Consider the following 20,716-nt stretch of genomic DNA (forward strand, 5'->3'; position numbering starts at 1 on the left):
TCTCCAGGCCCTAGTATTGTTATTTTAAAGGCTCATCACCAGTATCATATTTTGTAAACATTCTTCCTCCCTCACCTTTTGATTGGCTTAATAAAGATCTGACAGCCAATAGCTAAAACAGGAATTGAGGGAGAAACTTCCAGGCTGAGAGAGGGTCTCTGGGAGAATAATCTGGAGAAGGGGGGTTTTGGCAGTGTGGCATGGAGGAGGTCCTAAGTATCAGTATGTGTGTGTGGGAGGGGGCATAAGTGACCATGTGGTAGACATGGACTATAATAAATGGATTAATTAAATTAGAGGTAGCAGGGCATAGCCTTGCTATAATGCCTAAGCTTTTAAAAATAATAAGTATCTGTGTTTTTATTCAAATGCTGGTAAGTCTAAGAAAGCTCAGCAGTACTAGCAAGGCAGGCAGGCTGCTTACCTCAGGCTTAAGATGACAAAAAGTGAGTTGAATGCTGTAGTTCCAGCTGTCAGGGCTCCATACTCCAACCTCACATATTAAAAATGGCAGTGTGAACACTGACCACTGCTAGTGGGCGCTCCTCCAGGAGCTGGTTCCTGCTCCTTTTGGTGTAATTTTAACAATGCTCAGAACAGCCTACCTCAGCCTTGAGAGGACACCCAGCTCTCTGGGCTTCCCTTAGAGCCCCATTTGTGATCACACCTTTTCAGGGAAGAGCCTTTCTTACCCAGGCATAGGTACAGCATTCTATATAACCCATGCGCCTTCAGACACAAAGTCGTGTGTCTTGGAATTTATTTCTTGTACTGGGAACATCTGGGCTAGGAGATGGATGTCATCGGTTCCTCTCTGAACATCCCTGCAGATTCTGGTCAGAATGCTGCCTGCAGTCTCCCAGCCTCCATTGCTTTCTACTTCGTGAATGCTAAGGGGCTCACCAAGCAGTCTGGGATCTAGGGCAGAGGTGACACCTTGAGTACGATTTTTTTGAGGCCACTATAGCCCCCTTTCCTGTGTTTCCCTTCTGCTGCCTCCTCGTGTAAGCACACGGTTGCATCTGAGATTCACTGGATAATCTAGGATAATCTCACATCTTAAGATTCTAATGCAGTTATACCTGCAAATCCCCTTCATCACATACAACAGTGGAGTTAACCCTGCTAACTACCTTTAGTGACTGTGTTGCTATTAACATGCAGTTTAACTCTTTAGATACATTTGTCTTTATGCCTCCATAAGCCATTTCTACCATCATTGCTTTCTGCAGTCACAATACATTGGATTTATACAGCTTTTATACCCCTTGTTTTCATTCTTTCTGTTTCCTCTGCATTCAACTGAGGATCACTCTCTTTCTGCTTGAAGAACAGCAGGTAATATTTCCACAGTGAAAAATGGGTGGCAACTGCTGCCCTCACAATTTCTCTAAAATGTTCCTACTCAACCTTTACTTTTCAAAAACATCTGTGTGTTTATGTATTACATATAGAGATATTTCCTACTGTGTTGTGCAGGCTGGCCTCAAACTCCTAGCTCAAGAAATCCTTTGGCTTCAATCTCCTCAGTGTCTGAGAATCAAAGCATAGATCATAGCCCCCACCTGGAAATGTCTTTTTTTGTTGTTATTTTTCTGGTTTTTGTTTTGTTTTGTTTTTGTTAAACTTAATAAGTTACCAATTACTTATATGCTATTTATTCATTTACGTATGTATGTATGTATGTATGTATGTATTTATGTCAACATGACACAAGCTAAGGTCTTTGAGGAAGAAGAATCCTCAGTTGGGAAAATACCTTCATCAAATTGTCCTTTAAGGGCATTTTTTTGATTAGTGACTGATGTGGGAGGGTCCAACCCGTTGTGGGTGGTGTAGCCCTGTGCAGGTGATCTTGGGGAGCAAGCCAGTAAGCAGCTTTCTACCACATCTTCTGCTTCAGTTCCTTCCTGCTTCCATGTTCCTGCCTTGAGTTCCAGCCCTGTCTCAGGGATGTACTAGGATTGGGAAGTGTATGTCAAATAAACCCTTTCCTCCCAAGTTGCTTTTTTGTTTTGTTCAGCAAAAGAAAACACACTAAGATGCTTGCTTTCAGGACTTAGGTTGTTTTTAGTCTTCAGGTTCAATACTGATGCTGAAGCTGGCACTCGTTTTATTGTTCGGCTCTTTGAAAGCAATAGGTCATTTCCGTTTGATTGCTTCCAGTATCTTTTTGTTGCTTGTTTCATTTTGTCTTTTCCCTCTTGGTCTTTACAGATCCTAATAATTTTTTTCAGTGCTGGGGGGGTCTGCATATGGCCTTGCACATGCTAGGCAAGAACCGTACCACTGGACTACATACCCAGTTCATGACTTTTTTTTTTTTTTTTGTAATTTATAAAGTCCTGTGGCCTAATGTTTGAGTCCCTTTTTTTAATTTTTAATATTTTTTTATTACATATTTTCCTCAATTACATTTCTAATGCTATCCCAAAAGTCCCCCATACCCCCCCCACTTCCCTACCCACCCATTCCCATTCTTTTGGCCCTGGCATTCCCCTGTATTGGGGCATATAAAGTTTGCAAGTCCAATGGGCCTTTCTTTCCAGTGATGGCCGACTAGGCCATCTTTCGATACATATGCAGCTAGAGACAAGAGCTCCGGGGTACTGGTTAGTTCATCATGTTGTTCCCCCATAGGGTTGCAGATCCCTTTAACTCCTTGGGTACTTTCTCTAGCTTCTCCATTGGGAACCCTGTGATCAGTTCATGACTTTTTGAGACAAGGTCTTGTTATTTAGTCTAGGCTGTCTTAAAATATGATTCTCCTGCTTTAGGCTGCTGAGTGCTAAGATTATAAACATGTACCTCCATGGGCTCTTTATAGTACTTTTTAATTTTTTAATGTTTATTTTGCCTCTATGTATGTCTGTACACCACATGTGTCCAGTGCCTGTGGAGGCCAGAAGAAGGTGTTGGATCCCCCGGAACTGTAGTTACAAATAGTTGTGGGCCACTGTGTGAATGCTGGGCTTTGAACCTCTGGAAAAGCAGTCAGTGCTCTTAACTGATGAGATGTCTCTCCAGTCCATACAGTGATTTTTAAAAATATCGGAGAGCTTGATTGTGTGTTTGTGTGTGTGCGTGCGCGCACAAATGTGTGCTCATGGAGATGAGATCAACATTGGGTGTCTTCTTCAATTGCTCTCCATCTTTGAGTTCTTTAATATTTATTTATTTATTTATTTATTTATTTATTTATTTATTTATTTATGTGCAGGAGTACTTGAGTACCATAGCAAGCATCTAGGGGTCAGAGGACAACTTACAGGAAAGAGTCAGTCCTCTCCTTCTACCACGTAGAATCCAGAGATTGAACTCATGTCACCAGGCTTGGCAGCAAGTGTTCATGTCTGTTCCCTCACAAGATCCACCTGCTTTTTGAGACAAGGTCTTTCAGTAAACCCAGAGCTCTGAGATTCTGCTAGACTAGCTAGCCAGCAAGTCCCCAGAGATCCTCGTGTTTCCATCTCCCCAGTGCTGGGATTACTAGCGTTGCTACCACATCCAGCCTTTCCACTAGGGTTCAAATTCAGGTCACTTTACTAACTCAGCCACATTCTTGTCCTCTAATTTTTTAAATTTACTTTCAGAAGGTTATCATGGTGACCCCTTCAAATGCTATTTCTGCTCTACTCCCCTTTTATTTTCAGCTGCAAATTCAATTATACTGTTAGACCTTGTCTCCATGTCTGGCCTGTGGTTTCTGTTTTTTTTTTTCTGTCACTGTGGATTGTCCCCCAAATCTATCTTTCAGTTCCTTATTTCTGTCTTCAGCTAAGTCTAATTTGTAGCTAATCTAATCCATTAAGGTTCTGCCATCTTTATGATTTACATACCATAAAACATACCAATATAAATTATAGTTTTTACATTTTCTTTAACATTTTTTTAAAAAGATTTATTTATTGTTCTAAGTACACTGTAGCTGTCTTCAGACACACCAGAAGAGGGCGTCAGATCTCATTACTGATGGTTGTGAGCCACCATGTGGTTGCTGGGGTTTGAACTCAGGACCTCTGAAAGAGCAGTCAGTGCCCTTAATCGCTGAGCCATCTCACCAGCCTTTCTTTAACATTTTTATGATTTTATTTTTAAAGATTTTCAAGGACCTGAAAATGTCTCAGTGGTTAAGAGAACCTGGTGTTGTTACAAAGACCCAGATTCAGGTCATAGACGGTGGCTCACAACTGCTTGTAACTCTAGTTCCAGGGGATCTGACACCCTCTTCTAGTCTTCATGAGCACCAGGCAGGCACATGATAGACATATATACATTCAGGCATTCGCAAATACACATAAATTAGAATATAGGCAGCTAGGTATGGTGGCACATGCCTTTAATTCCAGCACCTAGCAGTGGCGAGAGCTCTGAGTTTGAAGCCAGCCTGGTCTACAGACTGAGTTCTAGGACAGCCAGAGTTACACAGATAAACCTTGTCTAAAAAATCCCCAATAATAATAATAATAATAATAATAATAATAATAATAATAATAATGGGACTAGACATGGTAGCCCATGCCTTTAGTTTCAGCGCTCAGGAGGCAAAGACAGGAAGATGTCTGTGAGTTTCAGGCTAGCCTGGTCTATACAGCAAGTCCCAAGTGAATGAGGACTACATATTGAGACCCTGCCTACATTAGTCTTCATTCAGAACAGATTACCCAACCAGGTAGTGTCTAGTTGCTGTCTATGGACACCAAACTTTGTATTTCAGTCACTGCAGAAGCATCACACGGGCTCCTGACTTTCTGATCCTTTCACGAGATTGTGGCATAGCTTTCATTTCTCCACCTAAAAACCTTCCTTTTACTGGCTTTCCTGAAGACCTAAGATTTAAAATCACCAACCTCAGGAACTATGAACACTAGAGAAGGGTTTCTTCCTTGGTGTCAGGAGAGATTTGCATGAGAAAGGTGCTTTTCATGGGTTGTTTGGAACTCCAGAGGTTCAAGGCTTGTGCTACCAAGAGTGACAGCTAATTCTGTTCCATCGTTGCTAAAATCCTGCTCATTGTGTGTGCACAATTCAAATCTTAAAGATTTGCACTACTGACCCTGCCTTTCACAGATGTTCAGCACTGATCTTTGGTTGTCCACTACAAGGAGTCACTTGGATTTCGGAACGTCTCATCTGTCCAGAATGAGAGCAGTCCCATTTTGGAAAAGCTCTGCCAAAGCACCTTGACTTTCTCCCCCAAATCCAATCCTTGGAGCAGTCCCACAGCGCCATCTTCTGATACATTTCTCCACTTCCACCCCACGACACTCCGTAGTGCCTGATTTGTTTTTCAGAGCACCTACAGGCCGCCAGCGAGACCGAGACAGCCGCAAGAATAATGGCCGCTCTGAGACACCCAAGCACTGCTAATGTTGGTTCCATTTTTGGAGCGCCTGGGACGCAGCGGAACTCGCCAGCACGGGGCGGCGCGTGACTGGGTTCCTTTTTGTCCCGGCCTGGCGAGAGGTCACGTGGGGCGTTACGCGTAGGCGGAACATTGCGACCGCCGCCTAAAAGCTTGCTGTTTGGGGTCGCCTGGATATCCTAACCATGCGCCCCCCGCGTCCCTACTCAGCTATGCTGACGTTTTTTGCTGCGTTCTTGGCCGCGCCCTTGGCGCTGGCTGAGTCACCGTACCTGGTGCGTGTGGACGCAGCCCGCCCGCTGAGGCCTCTGTTGCCCTTCTGGAGGAGCACCGGCTTCTGGTGAGGCCCACCACTTGTCAAGTCCAGGAGCGCCCCTTGCTCTATCCTCTGGGTTCCCCTCATTACAGCTTTGGGCTCTCTGCCCATCACTCCTGGACACTCAGAAGTGAAGAGCAAACCCCTTTAGGGCCCACCTTCTCAAGCTAGTCAGTTTCTGGAATGTGGCGTGGGTTTTCTAGCTTAGTGGGTCCCTCAAATGCCAGAGCCTCTCCCTAAGTGGCACCCAGGGATCAGGAGCGCAGTACTCGGACTATAGGTTCATGATTGGTGCTTCGGCAGAGCCTAGGAGTCTCCCAAAGTATCAAGACCTGCCCCGGTTTATGAGTGTGCCCCAAGTTTTTCTAGAAATACTCAGATCCTTTTTTTTTTTTTTTTTTTTTAATGGCAGGCAGATACCCTATTTAGAATATGGTTCTGTGTCCTGTGGGAGCTTCCCTCACCCAGCCCCCAAGCAAGACTGTAGAACATTCTGGTGAACGGGCTACTTTATCGTACACTCTGGAGACACATAATTCATCCACAAGGGTCTAGGCAGTTAGGTAATACATGTATAAAATCGAGTATGCTGTAGGCCCCTGTTTAGGACAAACACTTCACTTCTTTGTCCTGTCCCTAGCCCCCCACTGCCTCACGACCAGGCTGACCAGTACGACCTTAGTTGGGACCAGCAACTGAACCTTGCCTACATAGGTGCCGTTCCTCACAGTGGCATTGAGCAGGTCCGGATACACTGGCTGCTGGATCTCATCACAGCCAGGTGGGTGATGCTGAAGTGGGGACCCTGGGAGTTGCTGGTCAGAGCTTGTTTTACAGAGATGCTGAGGTGGTGGATCTGACCTTGTCGGGGCCAGCTGTGGGACATAGTGCTGGGCTGTGGGTGGGGGAGAATCATGGTAGGGCATAGGGCTGGGGCTGTGCTTCCTGTTAGAGCATCCTGTTGGGCAGAAGAGGAGGAGAATGTCTGCTTGGCTATGCCAAAGGCAGACCCTGGATGGAGCACAGGTGGTTTCCTCCTGATGTTTTTTTTTTTTTTTTTTTTAGAAGTACTGAATGGGGTTAGGGTCTACTGTGTCTGGCTTTGTACCATACATATACCACATTGTGGTTACCAGTATAAGCTGTATAGAGACATTGTGCCCCAAGGTCAGGTTGAGGTTATATAAGTCACATTGCCTTAGAAAGTGACACTGGACTGTGGCTCTGGAGCAGGTGGCTGCCTTTGCAAGGGTCCAGTCAAGATGAGCACCAGGCATGAGGAGGCCTTTCAGAAATTCAGACCCTTGAGGCTTGGCTGTATATCCAGCTCATATCTGGTACCTGGTGGTACAGGGAATGGGAAAGTGTCCTTTTGGCATCTTGGAGGTCATATAATTTGCAGGATTCTGTTTCAGATAAGATGACAACATAGTATATCAAACTGGGCACTGTGTGGGCTGAGGGATCATGTGTGTGGGTACAGCTACCCTGGTTGAATAGGCACCAGGGGGCAGCAGTGGACTCAGAGGTAGAGAGTCTAGATCACTGAACGTTTGGAATCCTTGAATGTATTAAGGGTGCTGCACTTTCCTTTCCTTAGTTGGAGTTCCCTGACTTCTCCAGGGCAACGGTGGTCCGAGGGTATATCTCTAATGACTTTATCATTCATACCACTCCTACAAAGGAGCTCAGCACTGGCTTGTGGACACAGGTGTCGGCTCTTGAGGGCCCTGCTAGAGGGCAGAGTCAGCAGCCAGCAGCTCCTCATGGCGGGCACATGCAGCCTCCACAGCACTGTGTACACTGGGAAATAGCAGCTCATCTTCAGCTCCCTGTTCTTCCCCAAGGAAGCCCCCTTTTCTCAATGTGTCTCTCACTGAGGGACTGCAGCAAGCCAGAAGCAGGGAGATGTCCAAGGCCCTGTAGTCTCTGCGAAGGTCTTTCAATGTGGCCATGCCAGCCACATCCAGGAACAGCAGTGGTGCACAGTCAATGACCACTGTGTGGAAACCAAATGCCAGGGGTACCACCAGCCCAGCCCCACTGCTCACTGAGCCCAGATCCTTGCCATCTGCAAGACTTCTGTTACTGACACCCACCTCTGGGCCCTGATCCTTCCTGGTGGCTGAGTGCCCTGCATCCAACCCTGTGAGTCTGTAGAGAGACCGAAGGAAGAAGTCCTTGTTGGCGTAGTAAAGTGGACCTGTGAAACGGAACACTCGTACCTCAGGTGGGGGCAGGAGGCCCTCAAATTCAGCAGCATCCTCATAGAAGGTGGAGTCTCCAATTCGGGCAAGAAGGGCAGCCCGTGGACGCTGTGTACGGCCTGCCAGGCTGAGCAGTGAGAAGAACACTCCAGCTAATAGTCCAGCCTCGGTGCTGACTAGCACACAGGTAGCTGCAGTAGCCACCCAGACCAGTGCATCAGCAGGGCTTAGCCGCCAAAGTTGTGGGAGATCCTTCACCTTGCGCAGCGCCCCCCGCAGGCTGACAACAATGATACAAGCTAGCACACATCGCTGCAGATCGTGAAACAGTGGAGCCAGCACCAGCAGCACCAGCAACACCACAGCAGCACTGACCACACTGGACAACTGGGTCTGGCAGCCAGTGGCTATCTTCACCAGAGTTTTGGACAGAGCAGCACTAGTGGCGAAACAGTGGAAGAAGGCAGGCAGCACATTGCAGCAGCCCACAGCTAGCAGCTCTTGGTTGGCACTGACAGAGTAGCCATGACTACGGGCAAACATTTCTGCCAAGGAGATGGAGAAGGCTGAGCCCACGAGGGCCAGGGACATGGCATCCAGGGCCACACGCCACATTATCTTAGGGTCTGGTACCTGTGGGGCCACAAAACCAGTGGGAATGTTGCCAGCCACCCTCGAGCCAAACCGTGTATGGAGCTGTCCAAAATGGGACACAACTGTGGCCACCACAATAACAAATAACTCTGTGGGTACTGGCACCTTCAGACGGTGTCGGTAGCGATCTGAGAGTTCCTTAGCTGCCAGCAGCACTCCTAGGCACAGGGCACTGGTGACCACATCACATATGTTGGCCTGTCCCACATTCTGCAGCAAGCTCAACCATGTGTGGACCACCATGCCTAGGCCCTGGTGCCGAGGGATCTGCACACCCAGCATGTGTTTTGCCTGAGAAGTCAAGATGGTCACAGAAGCTCCCATAGCAAAGCCATCGAGCAGTGGTTGTGAGAGATAGGTAGACACGAAGCCCAGCCGGAGGATACCCATGAGGACCTGCAGATGAAGTACAGTCAGTTTGATAGGTTATGAGCCAGGAACCACCATCAATATAGACCGAGGGGTGCGGGTCACAGGGATCTACGCTTGCTTATCCCTCTGAATGGACTCCTTCTGTTTTCCACATACATCATGGGCCAGAACAGGGGCGAGCTATGTTCTGTTCTATAGATGTTGCATGTGCATGCTCACTTCTCATGCTCTCACACATGCAGAAATTGGTTTTGTTTCAGAATTAGGGTTGTAGGCATCATGAGGCAGCCCCTTCCCCCGTGTCTTATGTGTAGCTCCTTCCACCAAGCTCCCTCCCAGGCAGCCACAGAATAGAAGAATAGAAGGAACAGAGAAGACAGGGTCAACAGAAAAGAGCAAGGTGTGGGGAGACCAGGGGAATAAATGCATCTCTACTCCCAGGTCCTGCCTGGGTCAGTAAGCCAAGGTGGACATTGGGGTTGTAGTCTAGCTATACACCTGAGCCATGGCCACATTTGCCCCAGTGCCCTACTCAGACCACACTGGCCAGGCCAGCCCTACATATCCCTCCACTCTGTGCCTTCAGCCCCTCTGGGACCTAGGCCTGGGCTCCACCTCTACCTTTGCTGTGCTATTTTCTCTCTGAGCCTTAGGGATACTTTCTCTACATGCTTCCAGGCTTTCCTGGTAGTGAGTGGCAAGCACCTTCAGGTGCTCTAAGAAACAGGGCCAGCCAGCCTGCTTGCTGTGCAGCTAACTCTTTACCTGATAAAGCCCGGCCATCAGAGTAAGGGCAGTGGCAACACGAATGGCATAGCAGTCCCGTCTGCAGTCCTGTAGCCCAATGGTCAGTGTTGTAGCTGAGTTGTTGATGGTGCTGTCATTGTTCCTGGGCCCTAGAGAATCCTGGGAGGGGTCAAAGCCAGCCAACTGGAGTTCTCTGTCCACCACCTGACCCACCATGAGACACAGCAGGCTGAAGATGCCCACATTAACATGGCGGGAGGTGCCCATGAGGAAGTAGATCAGGTTGGCAAAGAAGGACGTGTAGAGGCTATAGATGGGCTGTAACCCAGCCAGCAGTGAGTAGGCTATGGCCTGTGGCACCAGGATAATGCCAATGACCAATCCTGACATGACATCACCTGCTAGGTATTCCTTAAGGCGGTACTGGGGCAGCCAGTGTATGGCAGGAAACAGGCCCTGCACCAGAGCCTGAGCACAGGGCATACTGCAGGTGCAGCTCTTCTTCAGCCTGGCCTTCAGTGTTTCCAGCAAGCCCTGGGACACAGGGGGCTGCCGTCGAACCAGCACCAGTGTCCCACCCTTCTGTTGGGGCTCAGGAGAAGCGTCCATCCTGTCACACCAGGCTCTTTGGCTAATCTGCAAGGGGGAATGGGCATGGTTAGGTGTCTAGGCCCTCAGAGCCCAGGAGCCAGCTTCACAGTGAGGTTTTGTCCACCCAAACACAGACATCAGCTATCAGAGCTTGTCCTACTGATGTGAGGTTGTACTTGTGTGTGGGTGAATATAAGGCCTTGAGCTCCAAGATGCTAGTTTTATTGTGAGAGGTGCTTATGGCAGCAGCATGCCTCAGGGAGACATTTGACCTAGCTTCAACCCCAGCAGTGCTCTGTGGTCTACCTAACTCAGCCCCTATGTGAAGTCTGCTGTCTAAAGCATTCTGAAGATCACCTACAAGGGCTAGACTAGGCCTCCACCAGCCCACATATGCCCAAGCCACAATGACAGTAGAGGCAGATGCATCTTGAACTTGAACTCCAACCTCTTCCCACCCAGCCACCCAGTTGGGCAAGGGTCTCTGCCAGTCACTCAACTTCTACATGAGTTCTCCCAAGCCATCACTTGTTCTCCTGTGAACACCATGGGCCTGGAGGTTGGCAGAAGACCTTGTATATTGTGTGTGCTGGGGCCCTTGGTCTCTGATAGCCTTCTTCATGAGTTTAGAATGTGTCTCACCAGGCACTAGTGTGCTGTGGAACCAGTGTGCCCATTACACCATATGCTGAATCTCTTCTCAGAGGCTCAAGTACACCAAACAAGCACACTGCTTCACAGATGTCCACCTTTGGCCTGGCTGTCCTAGCCCCTTCTGACCTTGCTGTGGTACTGAAAAATTCTCAGGCTGTGCTGACCATGTGATGGCCTTGGTCCTGTTTACAGGTTCCAAAGTGCTTGTTTGTAATATTAATCAAACACTCTCTGTTCTCTTGCAACCCAGGACACTGTGGTGACTGTTGGAGCCAATTGTGCCTGGCTTGGGTACTGGGATAGCAGCTTCCCTGGTAGGGTTGTCTAGCAGGCATTCTAGCTCTTGAGTAACATTATAAAAACAATAATACATAAGGGTCATTGAACACTCTGAGGCTCACCCCAAGTGTCTAGGGGCTCAGATGTGTGGAGGAAGGACTATAAGTATCACCTGCCTTGTGTCTGAACAATCCCCAGAGAAATGGCAATCTAGGTTCCTATTTCTGCCCATTAAGCCACCTTTTCTGGGTCCTGTTGTATGGGTACAAGGGACAGTTCTTACCTGGGGCACCTGGCCGGCTCTGAAGGCTTTGCAGTATCCAGGGGCAGCAGTTTGCTGGTGGACTGATCCTCCAGTCACTCTGGCTTAACAGACAGAGAGCAGGTTGGCAGGCACCTCTGAGGCTGATCTGTGGAGAATACTCCGCTGGGCTCACTGTTAAATTATTTACCCAAAAGATAGCTGAGTCATGGGTTTTCCCAGTCAAATGAATGTTACCTGAGCTGCTAATCTGGTGAGCTAATCCAGCAAGTTGTACTATAATCAGAGGCTCACAAGTAATTACGGTTATGTGGGCCTGTGATAAACTCCCCTCTACAGAGGGGTGGGTGCTCCAGGTGCAGTCGTTTCTGTCTTGTTATGAGGAAGAGGAGGTGGAGACAGGAGTGGCTGAGGCATGTTACTTGAGTGTGAGGCCCCAGAGGAACTGAGTGAAATCATGAGATTCTGGGGTCAAATACAGCTGACTCCGCCTCCCCAGATGCTGGCTATCTTCTTTCACCGTCATGGAGACTGTTCTGGCTGGAGTAAGCTGAAGCTCAGGCCCTGTTCCATGTTCCCGAGGGCAGTGCATGCACAAGGCTACTGTTGTATGTGTACATACTTGTGAGTGAACACATGCCTGTGTTGTGCACAGCCTGTCGGCATCAAAATAGGTGTGTTCCTCCCTTGCAGCAGGGATTCTAGATTGCCCTCAGTTCCATCCCCCTTCCTCTCCTCCCCTCCTTAGTACTGACCCCCTGTAATCCTGATAAGGTACTTGGCCCCCACGTACCTCTGCAGGACATGAGACTTGCCTAGTGAGAATAGCTTAGAGCTAAATGTCCCTTTAACATTAGCTTAAGTAACCAGAGATCTCAGACTTGAGTTTTGCCCCTAAATTCTGTAAGGCTGGTCAGAACCCTCAGACCCACATCTTGTAGTGAGCAATGAGTTTCTCACATTGTGTGTAAGAGTAAGTAGTTTTGTGTAACGGTCTTGCTGTCTTCTGTGGGCCCCTGTATGCCGGGTGCTCTCCCATGCTGGAGGTAGTTCTTTTCATTATGGCTAGAAGGCCAGCTAGTCTGATCTGCTGTCTCCACAGGCCCCAGCACAGTGGGCAGTTTGCTTCGGGGCTGTGCAAAGTGAAGCTGTGTTTTACTCCTCTTATCCCCAAAGGTCTTAAGAACGGGTTTAGGATCAACAATTGTCTTACAGAACTACCTGGGACCCTGAGCCTTCATTCTTCCAGGTCAGGGGACAATAAGAATTCAGAGTTCCTTCCAGTTCACAGGTTGGACACTTCTTTGGGACATTGACAGGTCTTGTCCAGTTCCTGGCAGCCATGGGCCTGATCCCAGCCCCACTTGTGGGTGAGATGGGAATGGAATGTGAGTGGAGAGGCCAGATTGGAAAGCCTGACTGACACTGGGCTGGATGCTCTCTGGTTTAGGTACTCCTCCACCTTTGCTCTCAGGCACCCCACCTGGATGCTGTCCTGTCTCTTCAAGAAGGCCTCCTGTTCCTAGAAGAGCCTATTTAGGGCCCCAGGGTTTTAACTTGTTCTGTCCTACCTTTGTAGGGTTGGGTCTCCTCTTTCCCTTACAACAAGCTCTGAAGTGAAGCCACCGTTTGCACAGCAGTTGGTAACGGTGGCTTACAGGAGCAGTTACCCAGTGGGTGTGGCAGGGTTAGTCAGAACATCTCTTGGGTCAGATAACAGGCTCCTTTAGTGGTCTGGGGATAACTACTGGGGTGTCATATAATGATAACTTACCCAGTTACCCACATAGGGGCCTCTGAGGAATGTACTGTTGCTACATCTTTGAGAATGGCAGAGCTGAAGTTGTGGAATGATGCCCTGTAAACACATAGGTGCTGGGCTGTAGGAGATGGTGGGAGTATTCACCTTCATTTCAAAGCAGAAAGAGAACAGTGTAGGGATGGCCCCACCCCTTTCTACCACCCTGGGTGGGAGGGATTGGACAGGCTCTCCTGGTTAGTGTCCACAGCAAATGGGAATGCAGATGAAGTCATGTCTTCCATGGTTTGCCCCTGCTCTACTTTTCCCTCTGCCTCTACAGCTCTGTGCACTCAGGGTGGCGCTGCAATGGGTATGATCAGGCCCACTGTCCCACCCCAATGTGCTCACCTTGGCTCGCTGCTGGACACACAGAGGGCAGGGGTATGAGGCCCGTACGTCTGTTTGATCCTATGAAGCTCGGTGATTTTTTTCTTTTATCTCTACGTCCACCATTTAAATACTGCATTCTTTATTTGGGAAGAAAACATCATACCCTGCCCATCAGTGGAAAATGGTGGGGCGGACAGGCTTTAGGACCAGACCAGAATTTCTGTGCCTTCCTGGAGCTTCAGCAGGTCCTCCCGAGAGACACCAAGTGTTTCCGCACTACACGCACCACCCCCATCCCGCTTGGCATCCCGCATAGTCAGGCGTTTGTAGACCGCGTTTTCTTCTCTGCCTCGGCCCTCCCAAGCGTTCTGAGTGCACGGCTACTCCTCTGCGGAAGCGTTCCACCTCCCCGCCGCCCGCTCAGGCTTCCCCTCCCCCCAATCCTCCATGCACTCGCCCAGGCACTCACCAGCCGCTGTGGCCTCATCCTCTAAGCGCACGCGCTCCGCTTCTAGCTTCGGAGGCTTGGGAGTTGCTGAAGGCAGCTGTGAAAGGGCCCTTGTGCTTCTTTGCTGGGGCTGCGCCTAGTCTGGCTGTACAGAGAATTGCCTGCCCCAGCTGGGCTATGGCTCAGGCCACTCTGCAGGGGATGGCAGACTTGCCTACACCTCCCCTCAATGGCGCGCCCCCCTCCCCACTTTAGGACTCTTAACACCACCACCCTCCCCTCAAGGCAGCAGAGAGGGACAAAGGACTGCTCCCTAGATTTCCTGGGTATGGGAGGCCCCGGGAGGTATGGGGTGGGTGGGTGGGGGTGTCAAGCAGATACCCACCTCCATACTGGGTCCCAGTCTTGGAACATCTTTGATCTGAAAGATGAGCCTAGAACATAGCCCTTTTGCTGAGGCCTGCTTCCTTTTTTTTTTTTTTTTTTTTTTTTTTTTTTTTTTTTTTTTTTAACGAGACAGGGTTTCTCTGTATAGCCCTGGCTGTCCTGGAACTCACTTTGTAGACCAGGCTACCTGCCTCTGCCTCCCAAGTGCTGGGATTAAAAGCATGCGAGCCACCACCGGCCAGCTGAGGCCTGCTTCCTTGAAGTGTGTTCTCTGCCTGGTTTGTGAAGACAGGGAGTTGATGACAGTTTCTGCCTGGGACTTTGGAACAAGGATTTAATCTTTATCCAAATGCTTATTAGGTTTTATTTATTTGCAACTGGTTTTGACCATTGGATGGGAAAGGAAAGAGCTGAGCAGGTCTGTTTGTAGCTCTAGGCAGAGGCTCCAATCCAAAAGCACAGATGGCAGGCTGGACTTGGGGGCAGTAGCTAATGTGACCATGTACAGTGAGGGGGTTGATGTGCCTAGGAGCTGCTGCTTCTTATAGAGGTTGTTCTATCGCCTACAGTGGGGAGTCTGACTACCATCCCTCTCCAGACAAACCCACGAGCTGTCTCGCTTGTCTTTAGCAAGCTCTCAGACCCTGGTAAGACCGACTCTTCGTACCTGTTGGCTGGTGCCTTCAGGTTACCTCAGCTGCAGATTTAGCCTTCAGGGTGGCTCTTCACCCCTTTGCTGGAGTTGTAAGCCAGAGACAGAGCTCCAAGCATCAGTGTCCTGAAATCCAAACTACTTGCCCTACAACTCACCTCAGATCTGGCAATTGACAGTATCCTGGAGTCTCTTCCTTTATGCCCTTTCACCTCAATTAGCCACTACCAGGACCTTTTCAGAATGTTGTGGCTTTGTTTTGTCAGATGTCTTTAAGATGGCTCGTCACCTGTCTCATGTCTTTCCACCTCAGTGGGGTGACTGACCAGAGCCCTACTTGAATATCTTGAAGGTTTCAGACATACACATTCCCATTCCATGATGAGTGTGATAGAAGCTTTCATAGTCTCCCCAAGTTTTCAGGTTCTTTAAGGCTTAGTGTAGGGTTCTATGTACACATACTCAGACATACTCAAACATGTCAGACTTTCACAATGCTAGTCTTTTCCAAAGGGAAAGAAAGCCCATCTGGTATCCTGGCTCTCCCCGAGAACTTGGGGCCCCCACATGCTTGAGTGTGGCCCTAGTTTTAAACCAGAGTGTGGAGAAATACTGCTGCTCTCTCCAGGACTGACCTTCCCCCCACCCCCACAGGAAGTCACCTGGGCAGGGACTGATATACAACTTCACCCACTTGGATGCATTCTTGGACCTTCTCATGGAGAACCAGCTTCTCCCTGGTGAGCAATGGCCCAGCGTTCTCCCACCACCCGCCATTCTGTGTCCTGGAGAGTGGTGCTATCTCAGCACTAACTGAGTAGTTGGGTATGATGGGACAACTACTCTTGTGTGTTTCAGGATTTGAGCTCATGGGCAGTCCTTCTGGGTACTTCACGGACTTTGAGGACAAACAGCAGGTGTTTGAATGGAAGGACCTGGTTTCTCTCTTGGCCAGGAGATACATTGGTGAATAGAAGGGGGAAATCCTGGGGGCTGTAGTGGGTTGTCCTGGGGAGGTTCTCCTCCTTGGTCACCCAGGCCACCTCGTGGTCTTCTCTGCCATAGACATCACTATTCCCTAGCCCTACATGCCTGATGGGTGAGAGATTCACCTGATAGGGGTGGGGTACGGTACTTGATTGAAGCCAGGTAATCCCATTCAAGTGGAAACCCTCCCCCCCCACCCCCCACCATTCATGGGTCCTAGGAGATACCAGGTGGGCTCCATCCCCAAACCTGAGAGTAGAGCTCCCTCTGCAGGTAGGTATGGGCTGACACATGTTTCCAAGTGGAACTTTGAGACTTGGAATGAACCAGACCACCATGACTTTGACAACGTGTCCATGACCACACAAGGTAGGCAGCGTTTTTCCAGACCCTGTTGGGTGGGCTGTATGAGAGGGAAGCAGAACAATCCCAGACCCTCAAGACCCTCCTGCCCTAGGCTTCCTGAATTACTATGACGCCTGCTCTGAGGGGCTGCGCATTGCCAGCCCCACTTTGAAGTTGGGTGGTCCTGGGGATTCCTTCCACCCCCTGCCAAGGTCACCAATGTGCTGGAGCCTCCTGGGTCACTGTGCCAATGGAACCAACTTCTTCACTGGCGAGGTGGGCGTGCGTCTGGATTACATCTCCCTGCACAAGAAGGTGTGTGGTGCTCCCACCCCTCCCTGCCTCCTTTGAGCTGAGCCTGTACTGAGTGAGGTATGTGCTGGCTGCAGGGTGCAGGCAGCTCCATCACCATCCTGGAGCAGGAGATGGCAGTTGTGGAGCAGATCCAGCAGCTCTTCCCTGAGTTCAAGGACACCCCTATTTACAATGATGAGGCAGACCCTCTGGTGGGCTGGTCCCTGCCACAACCTTGGAGAGCTGATGTGACTTATGCGGCCCTGGTAGTGAAGGTGGGTCCTTGCCATCATGCCTCCTCCAACCTCAGGAGGCCTTCCTTGGTGGGGGTGGGGACAGTACCAGTGGCCAGTGATACAGGTTCCAACTGTCTTCACGTCCACAGGTCATTGCACAGCACCAGAACCTGCTGTTTGCCAACAGCAGTTCCTCCATGCGCTATGTGCTCCTCAGCAATGACAATGCCTTCCTGAGCTACCACCCGTACCCTTTCTCCCAGCGCACACTTACTGCTCGCTTCCAGGTCAACAATACTCACCCACCCCATGTGCAGTTGCTGCGAAAGCCAGTACTCACAGTCATGGGGCTCATGGCCCTGTTGGGTGAGTAATGACCTTGCTTCTGCATGTGCTGAGTCACAAAGTGAAAAAGACCATGTTTGCCTGGCACATCCTGTATTGAGGGAACATGCTGGGAAGGCGCAAAAGCATACTTCCTCCAGCTGCTGGGTGAGTTTCTTAGGTTGGTTTTCCAAATTTCTACCTCTTCATCTCCTCCCACCCTGTGGGCTGAACAGTATAACAGACTCCCAATATATAAATGGTGGGAGCTAGATATTAGGGTAGGAAGCCAGATGCTAGGTATGAGAGAGCCAACAGCCTCAGCCCTCTGCTTGGCTTATAGATGGAGAGCAACTCTGGGCAGAGGTCTCAAAGGCTGGGGCTGTGTTGGACAGCAATCATACAGTGGGTGTCCTGGCCAGCACCCATCACCCTGAAGGCTCTGCAGCCTGGAGTACCACAGTCCTCATCTACACTAGTGACGACACCCATGCACACCCCAACCACAGTATCCCTGTGACTCTTCGCCTGCGTGGGGTACCTCCTGGCTTGGGTGAGTGGGGTTCTGAAATAAGGTGGGAACCCAGCTGTAGTGGGCCCAGGGTGGCAAACCATGGTGTCTGGTTCCACAGAGCTTGTCTACATAGTACTCTACTTAGACAATCAACTCAGCAGCCCCTACAGCGCGTGGCAGCGCATGGGCCAGCCAGTCTTCCCCTCTGCAGAGCAGTTCCGACATATGCGCATGGTGGAGGTTTGTGGGCAAGTGGGGAGGGATGGAGGGAGGGGGTTTCTTAGGTACTGAGATTTGCCAACACATGCCCTTCCTTATCCCCAGGACCCCGTGGCTGAGGCACCACGCCCCTTTCCTGCTAGGGGCCGCCTGACCTTACACCGGAAGCTTCCAGTGCCATCACTCCTGCTGGTGCATGTATGCGCACGCCCCTTGAAGCCACCGGGGCAGGCAAGTGGCAGCCTCCTACCCTACCTGTGAGGCTGGTTAGCTCAGACCTTCATAGCTATTCCCTCCTTACAGGTCAGCCAGCTCCGTGCACTGCCCCTGACACGTGGACAGCTAGTTTTGGTCTGGTCAGACGAGCATGTGGGCTCCAAGTACGTGAGTGGGGTGGTCCTCCTTTTCTATGTCATCACCTTAGTAATCATTCATCTCCCTCTGCTGTCATATGTTCGATACACACTGTACACACCTGCACAGACCCATTTGTGTCTGAGTTGGAGATCACCTACAGTGATAGTCTCCAATCCCCTCAGTGTGGCCTGTCACAATTTTGAGAGTGACCAGGGACCTTGGATGTGCTAGCAAGGGACCTGAAGAGTATAGGGTTGTGGGTCCACCCTATCCCATCCATCCAGGCCTTCAGAGTTTAGCTAGCACCAGCTTCAGTACAGACCCATCCCTCCTCAGGTGCCTGTGGACATATGAGATCCAGTTTTCCCAGAAGGGTGAAGAGTATGCCCCAATCAACAGGAGGCCGTCTACTTTTAACCTCTTTGTGTTCAGCCCAGGTATGCCTAAAACCTTAGTCTTGGCAATTGTACTGCTGGACCTCAGTACATTATGATGTAGGTTGGGTCTGGGGTCTGAGAACTTCAGGAGACATGTGCTTTTGTGTCTGCAGACACAGCTGTGGTCTCTGGCTCCTACCGAGTACGAGCATTGGACTACTGGGCCCGGGCAGGCCCCTTCTCCGACCCTGTGATTTACCTGGATGTCCCTGCCTCATGAGAGCCACTGGCTCCTAGTGACTTGTCTGACTGGTGAATGGAGTCAACCAGGATAAGCTAGTCTGCCATTAGCTAGGCAGCTGACTATCAGCTTTTGTTGTTCTTCCCCTATTTCCCTTTAAAGTGTCTTTCTCTACCTCAGACTTAGGGTCAGTCTTTGTGGCTAAGCACTTTACAGGCCCAGTTGGAGTGACCTTTGCCCACATTCCTCCCCATGCCCAGCTGTTCAAAAAGTTTAAATGTGGGACTGGAAAGATGGCTCAGTAGATAAAGTGCTTGCTGTGCAGGCACGGGGACTTGTGTTCAGATATCTAGCACTCATGTAAAGGCTGGGCATGACAATATATGCCTATTGCCCTAGGGTTGGTGGAAGGGACAGAGAGGCCACGGCTCCCTGGCCTTCCAGTCTACCTGAAACTGCAAGTTCCAGGTTCAGTAAGAAACCCTGTTTTAGAAAAATCAAGTAGAGAGCTTGGCACACACACACACACACACACACACACACACACACAGAGTCTAAATTTCGTTTCTTGAGCTTCTGTACTATCAAAAATGCAGTTATGTACTTCTGAAATACAACTGCACAGAGGAAGCATCTTCATTCCAACAGGAAAATAAATGACAGGGAAGGACTTAAGTGAAGCAAGACAAACGTTAAATCCTGCAGCTCCATTCTCAGCATCGGGGCCCATGTTCCTGTGATGTGCTGGACAGTCTGTGTCTGTGGTGTTGTCATTTACAGCCGCCATGACCTTTCTCCTAGGCTGGTGTCTTAGGCTTCCTATTGATTCGATAAAACACGATGAGCACAAGCAGCTGGGTAGGGAAGCATTCATTTCACTTGTATTTCTACATTACAGTCTATCATCGAAGGAAGTCAGGCAGGAACCTGGAGGCAGGAAGTCATGCAGAGGCCACGGAGAAGTGCTGCTTACTCAGGCTATGTTCTTACACATCCCAGGATCACCAGCCAAAGGGTGGGCCCCCACCCACAATGGTCTGGACCCTCCCACATCAATCACTAGTTTAAGAAAACAGGCTTATCTATAGGTCAGTCTTGTTGGGGCATTTTTCTCAATTGAGGTTCCTTCTTCCCAAATGACTCTAGCTTGTAATAAACTGAAATAAAGCCACCCCAATCTTGCCACACATTACCTGGCCTCCCAAGTCTTCCTTTGAAATCTGGGTGGAAGCCAACATAACCCTGTCACTGTAACTCTGATATTCTACCTTCTAAGCCAGCATCCTGTGGATCACAGTCTACTATCAGCTTGAGTGGTAGTTGAGGACTCCTGGGTCATCCATGGCTACAATAAGCATGAAGTGCCTTGTGGCTTAGTCCCATGCATTTGGGTAGAATATTATGATGATGATAGCTAGTAGAGGGGGAGGCTGTTCACCTCAAAGGGAACAGGAAGTAGAGTGAGGATAGAATTAAGCCAAATACTTCTTCACTGACCTGCTTTGTTTAACTCAGCCCTACATCCTAAGGTCTCTAGAGTCTCCCCAAACAGACCTATTACCTGGAAACTAAACTTAAGATGTAAGTCTGGGCTGATCTTAATAGGCTGATATTCCTACCTTGGTTCTAGCCACTGGAAGAACCCTCTCTCTTTTAGTACAAACCCCTGGTGTGCCCCACCAGATAGCCTGTTGGACACACATGTCCTTAATTCATTCTGCACATTTTCCTTTTCTCCATCAGCGCACAGAAGTTCA

The 20,716-nt window shown here is 49.5% G+C and overlaps 2 protein-coding genes across 7 annotated transcripts; one reads left to right on the forward strand and one right to left on the reverse strand.

Moving 5' to 3' along the window:
• The first annotated feature begins 5,294 nt into the window (after positions 1-5,294).
• Positions 5,295-20,148, forward strand: Idua (iduronidase alpha-L-). Its single transcript, XM_029477197.1, has 14 exons — positions 5,295-5,705; positions 6,322-6,462; positions 15,720-15,805; positions 15,924-16,031; positions 16,326-16,421; positions 16,510-16,712; positions 16,787-16,966; positions 17,077-17,293; positions 17,595-17,804; positions 17,884-18,005; positions 18,090-18,215; positions 18,288-18,364; positions 18,678-18,778; positions 18,892-20,148. The coding sequence occupies exons 1-14, from the start codon at positions 5,551-5,553 to the stop codon at positions 18,996-18,998; spliced, it is 1,929 nt and encodes a 642-aa protein (XP_029333057.1). The 5' UTR covers positions 5,295-5,550; the 3' UTR covers positions 18,999-20,148.
• Slc26a1 (solute carrier family 26 member 1) lies at positions 6,173-14,516 on the reverse strand. 6 transcript variants are annotated; one of them, XM_029477192.1, is made up of 7 exons: positions 14,412-14,516; positions 14,048-14,171; positions 13,597-13,715; positions 13,222-13,305; positions 11,469-11,621; positions 9,680-10,297; positions 6,173-8,938 (listed from the first exon to the last, which is right to left on the reverse strand). In XM_029477192.1, exons 6-7 carry the CDS (start codon positions 10,268-10,270, stop codon positions 7,415-7,417), a joined length of 2,115 nt encoding a protein of 704 aa, XP_029333052.1. In that variant the 5' UTR covers positions 10,271-10,297; positions 11,469-11,621; positions 13,222-13,305; positions 13,597-13,715; positions 14,048-14,171; positions 14,412-14,516; the 3' UTR covers positions 6,173-7,414. The 6 variants fall into 6 exon arrangements, with proteins under 6 accessions (XP_029333052.1, XP_029333056.1, XP_029333054.1 ...); XM_029477196.1 differs by having other exon boundaries at positions 11,469-11,551; positions 14,048-14,218; XM_029477194.1 differs by having other exon boundaries at positions 11,469-11,595; positions 14,048-14,218.
• Positions 20,149-20,716: the final 568 nt, after the last annotated feature.

This window comes from Mus caroli, chromosome 5, assembly GCF_900094665.2.
Source record: "Mus caroli chromosome 5, CAROLI_EIJ_v1.1, whole genome shotgun sequence".
NCBI classification, from domain to species: Eukaryota; Metazoa; Chordata; class Mammalia; order Rodentia; family Muridae; genus Mus; species Mus caroli.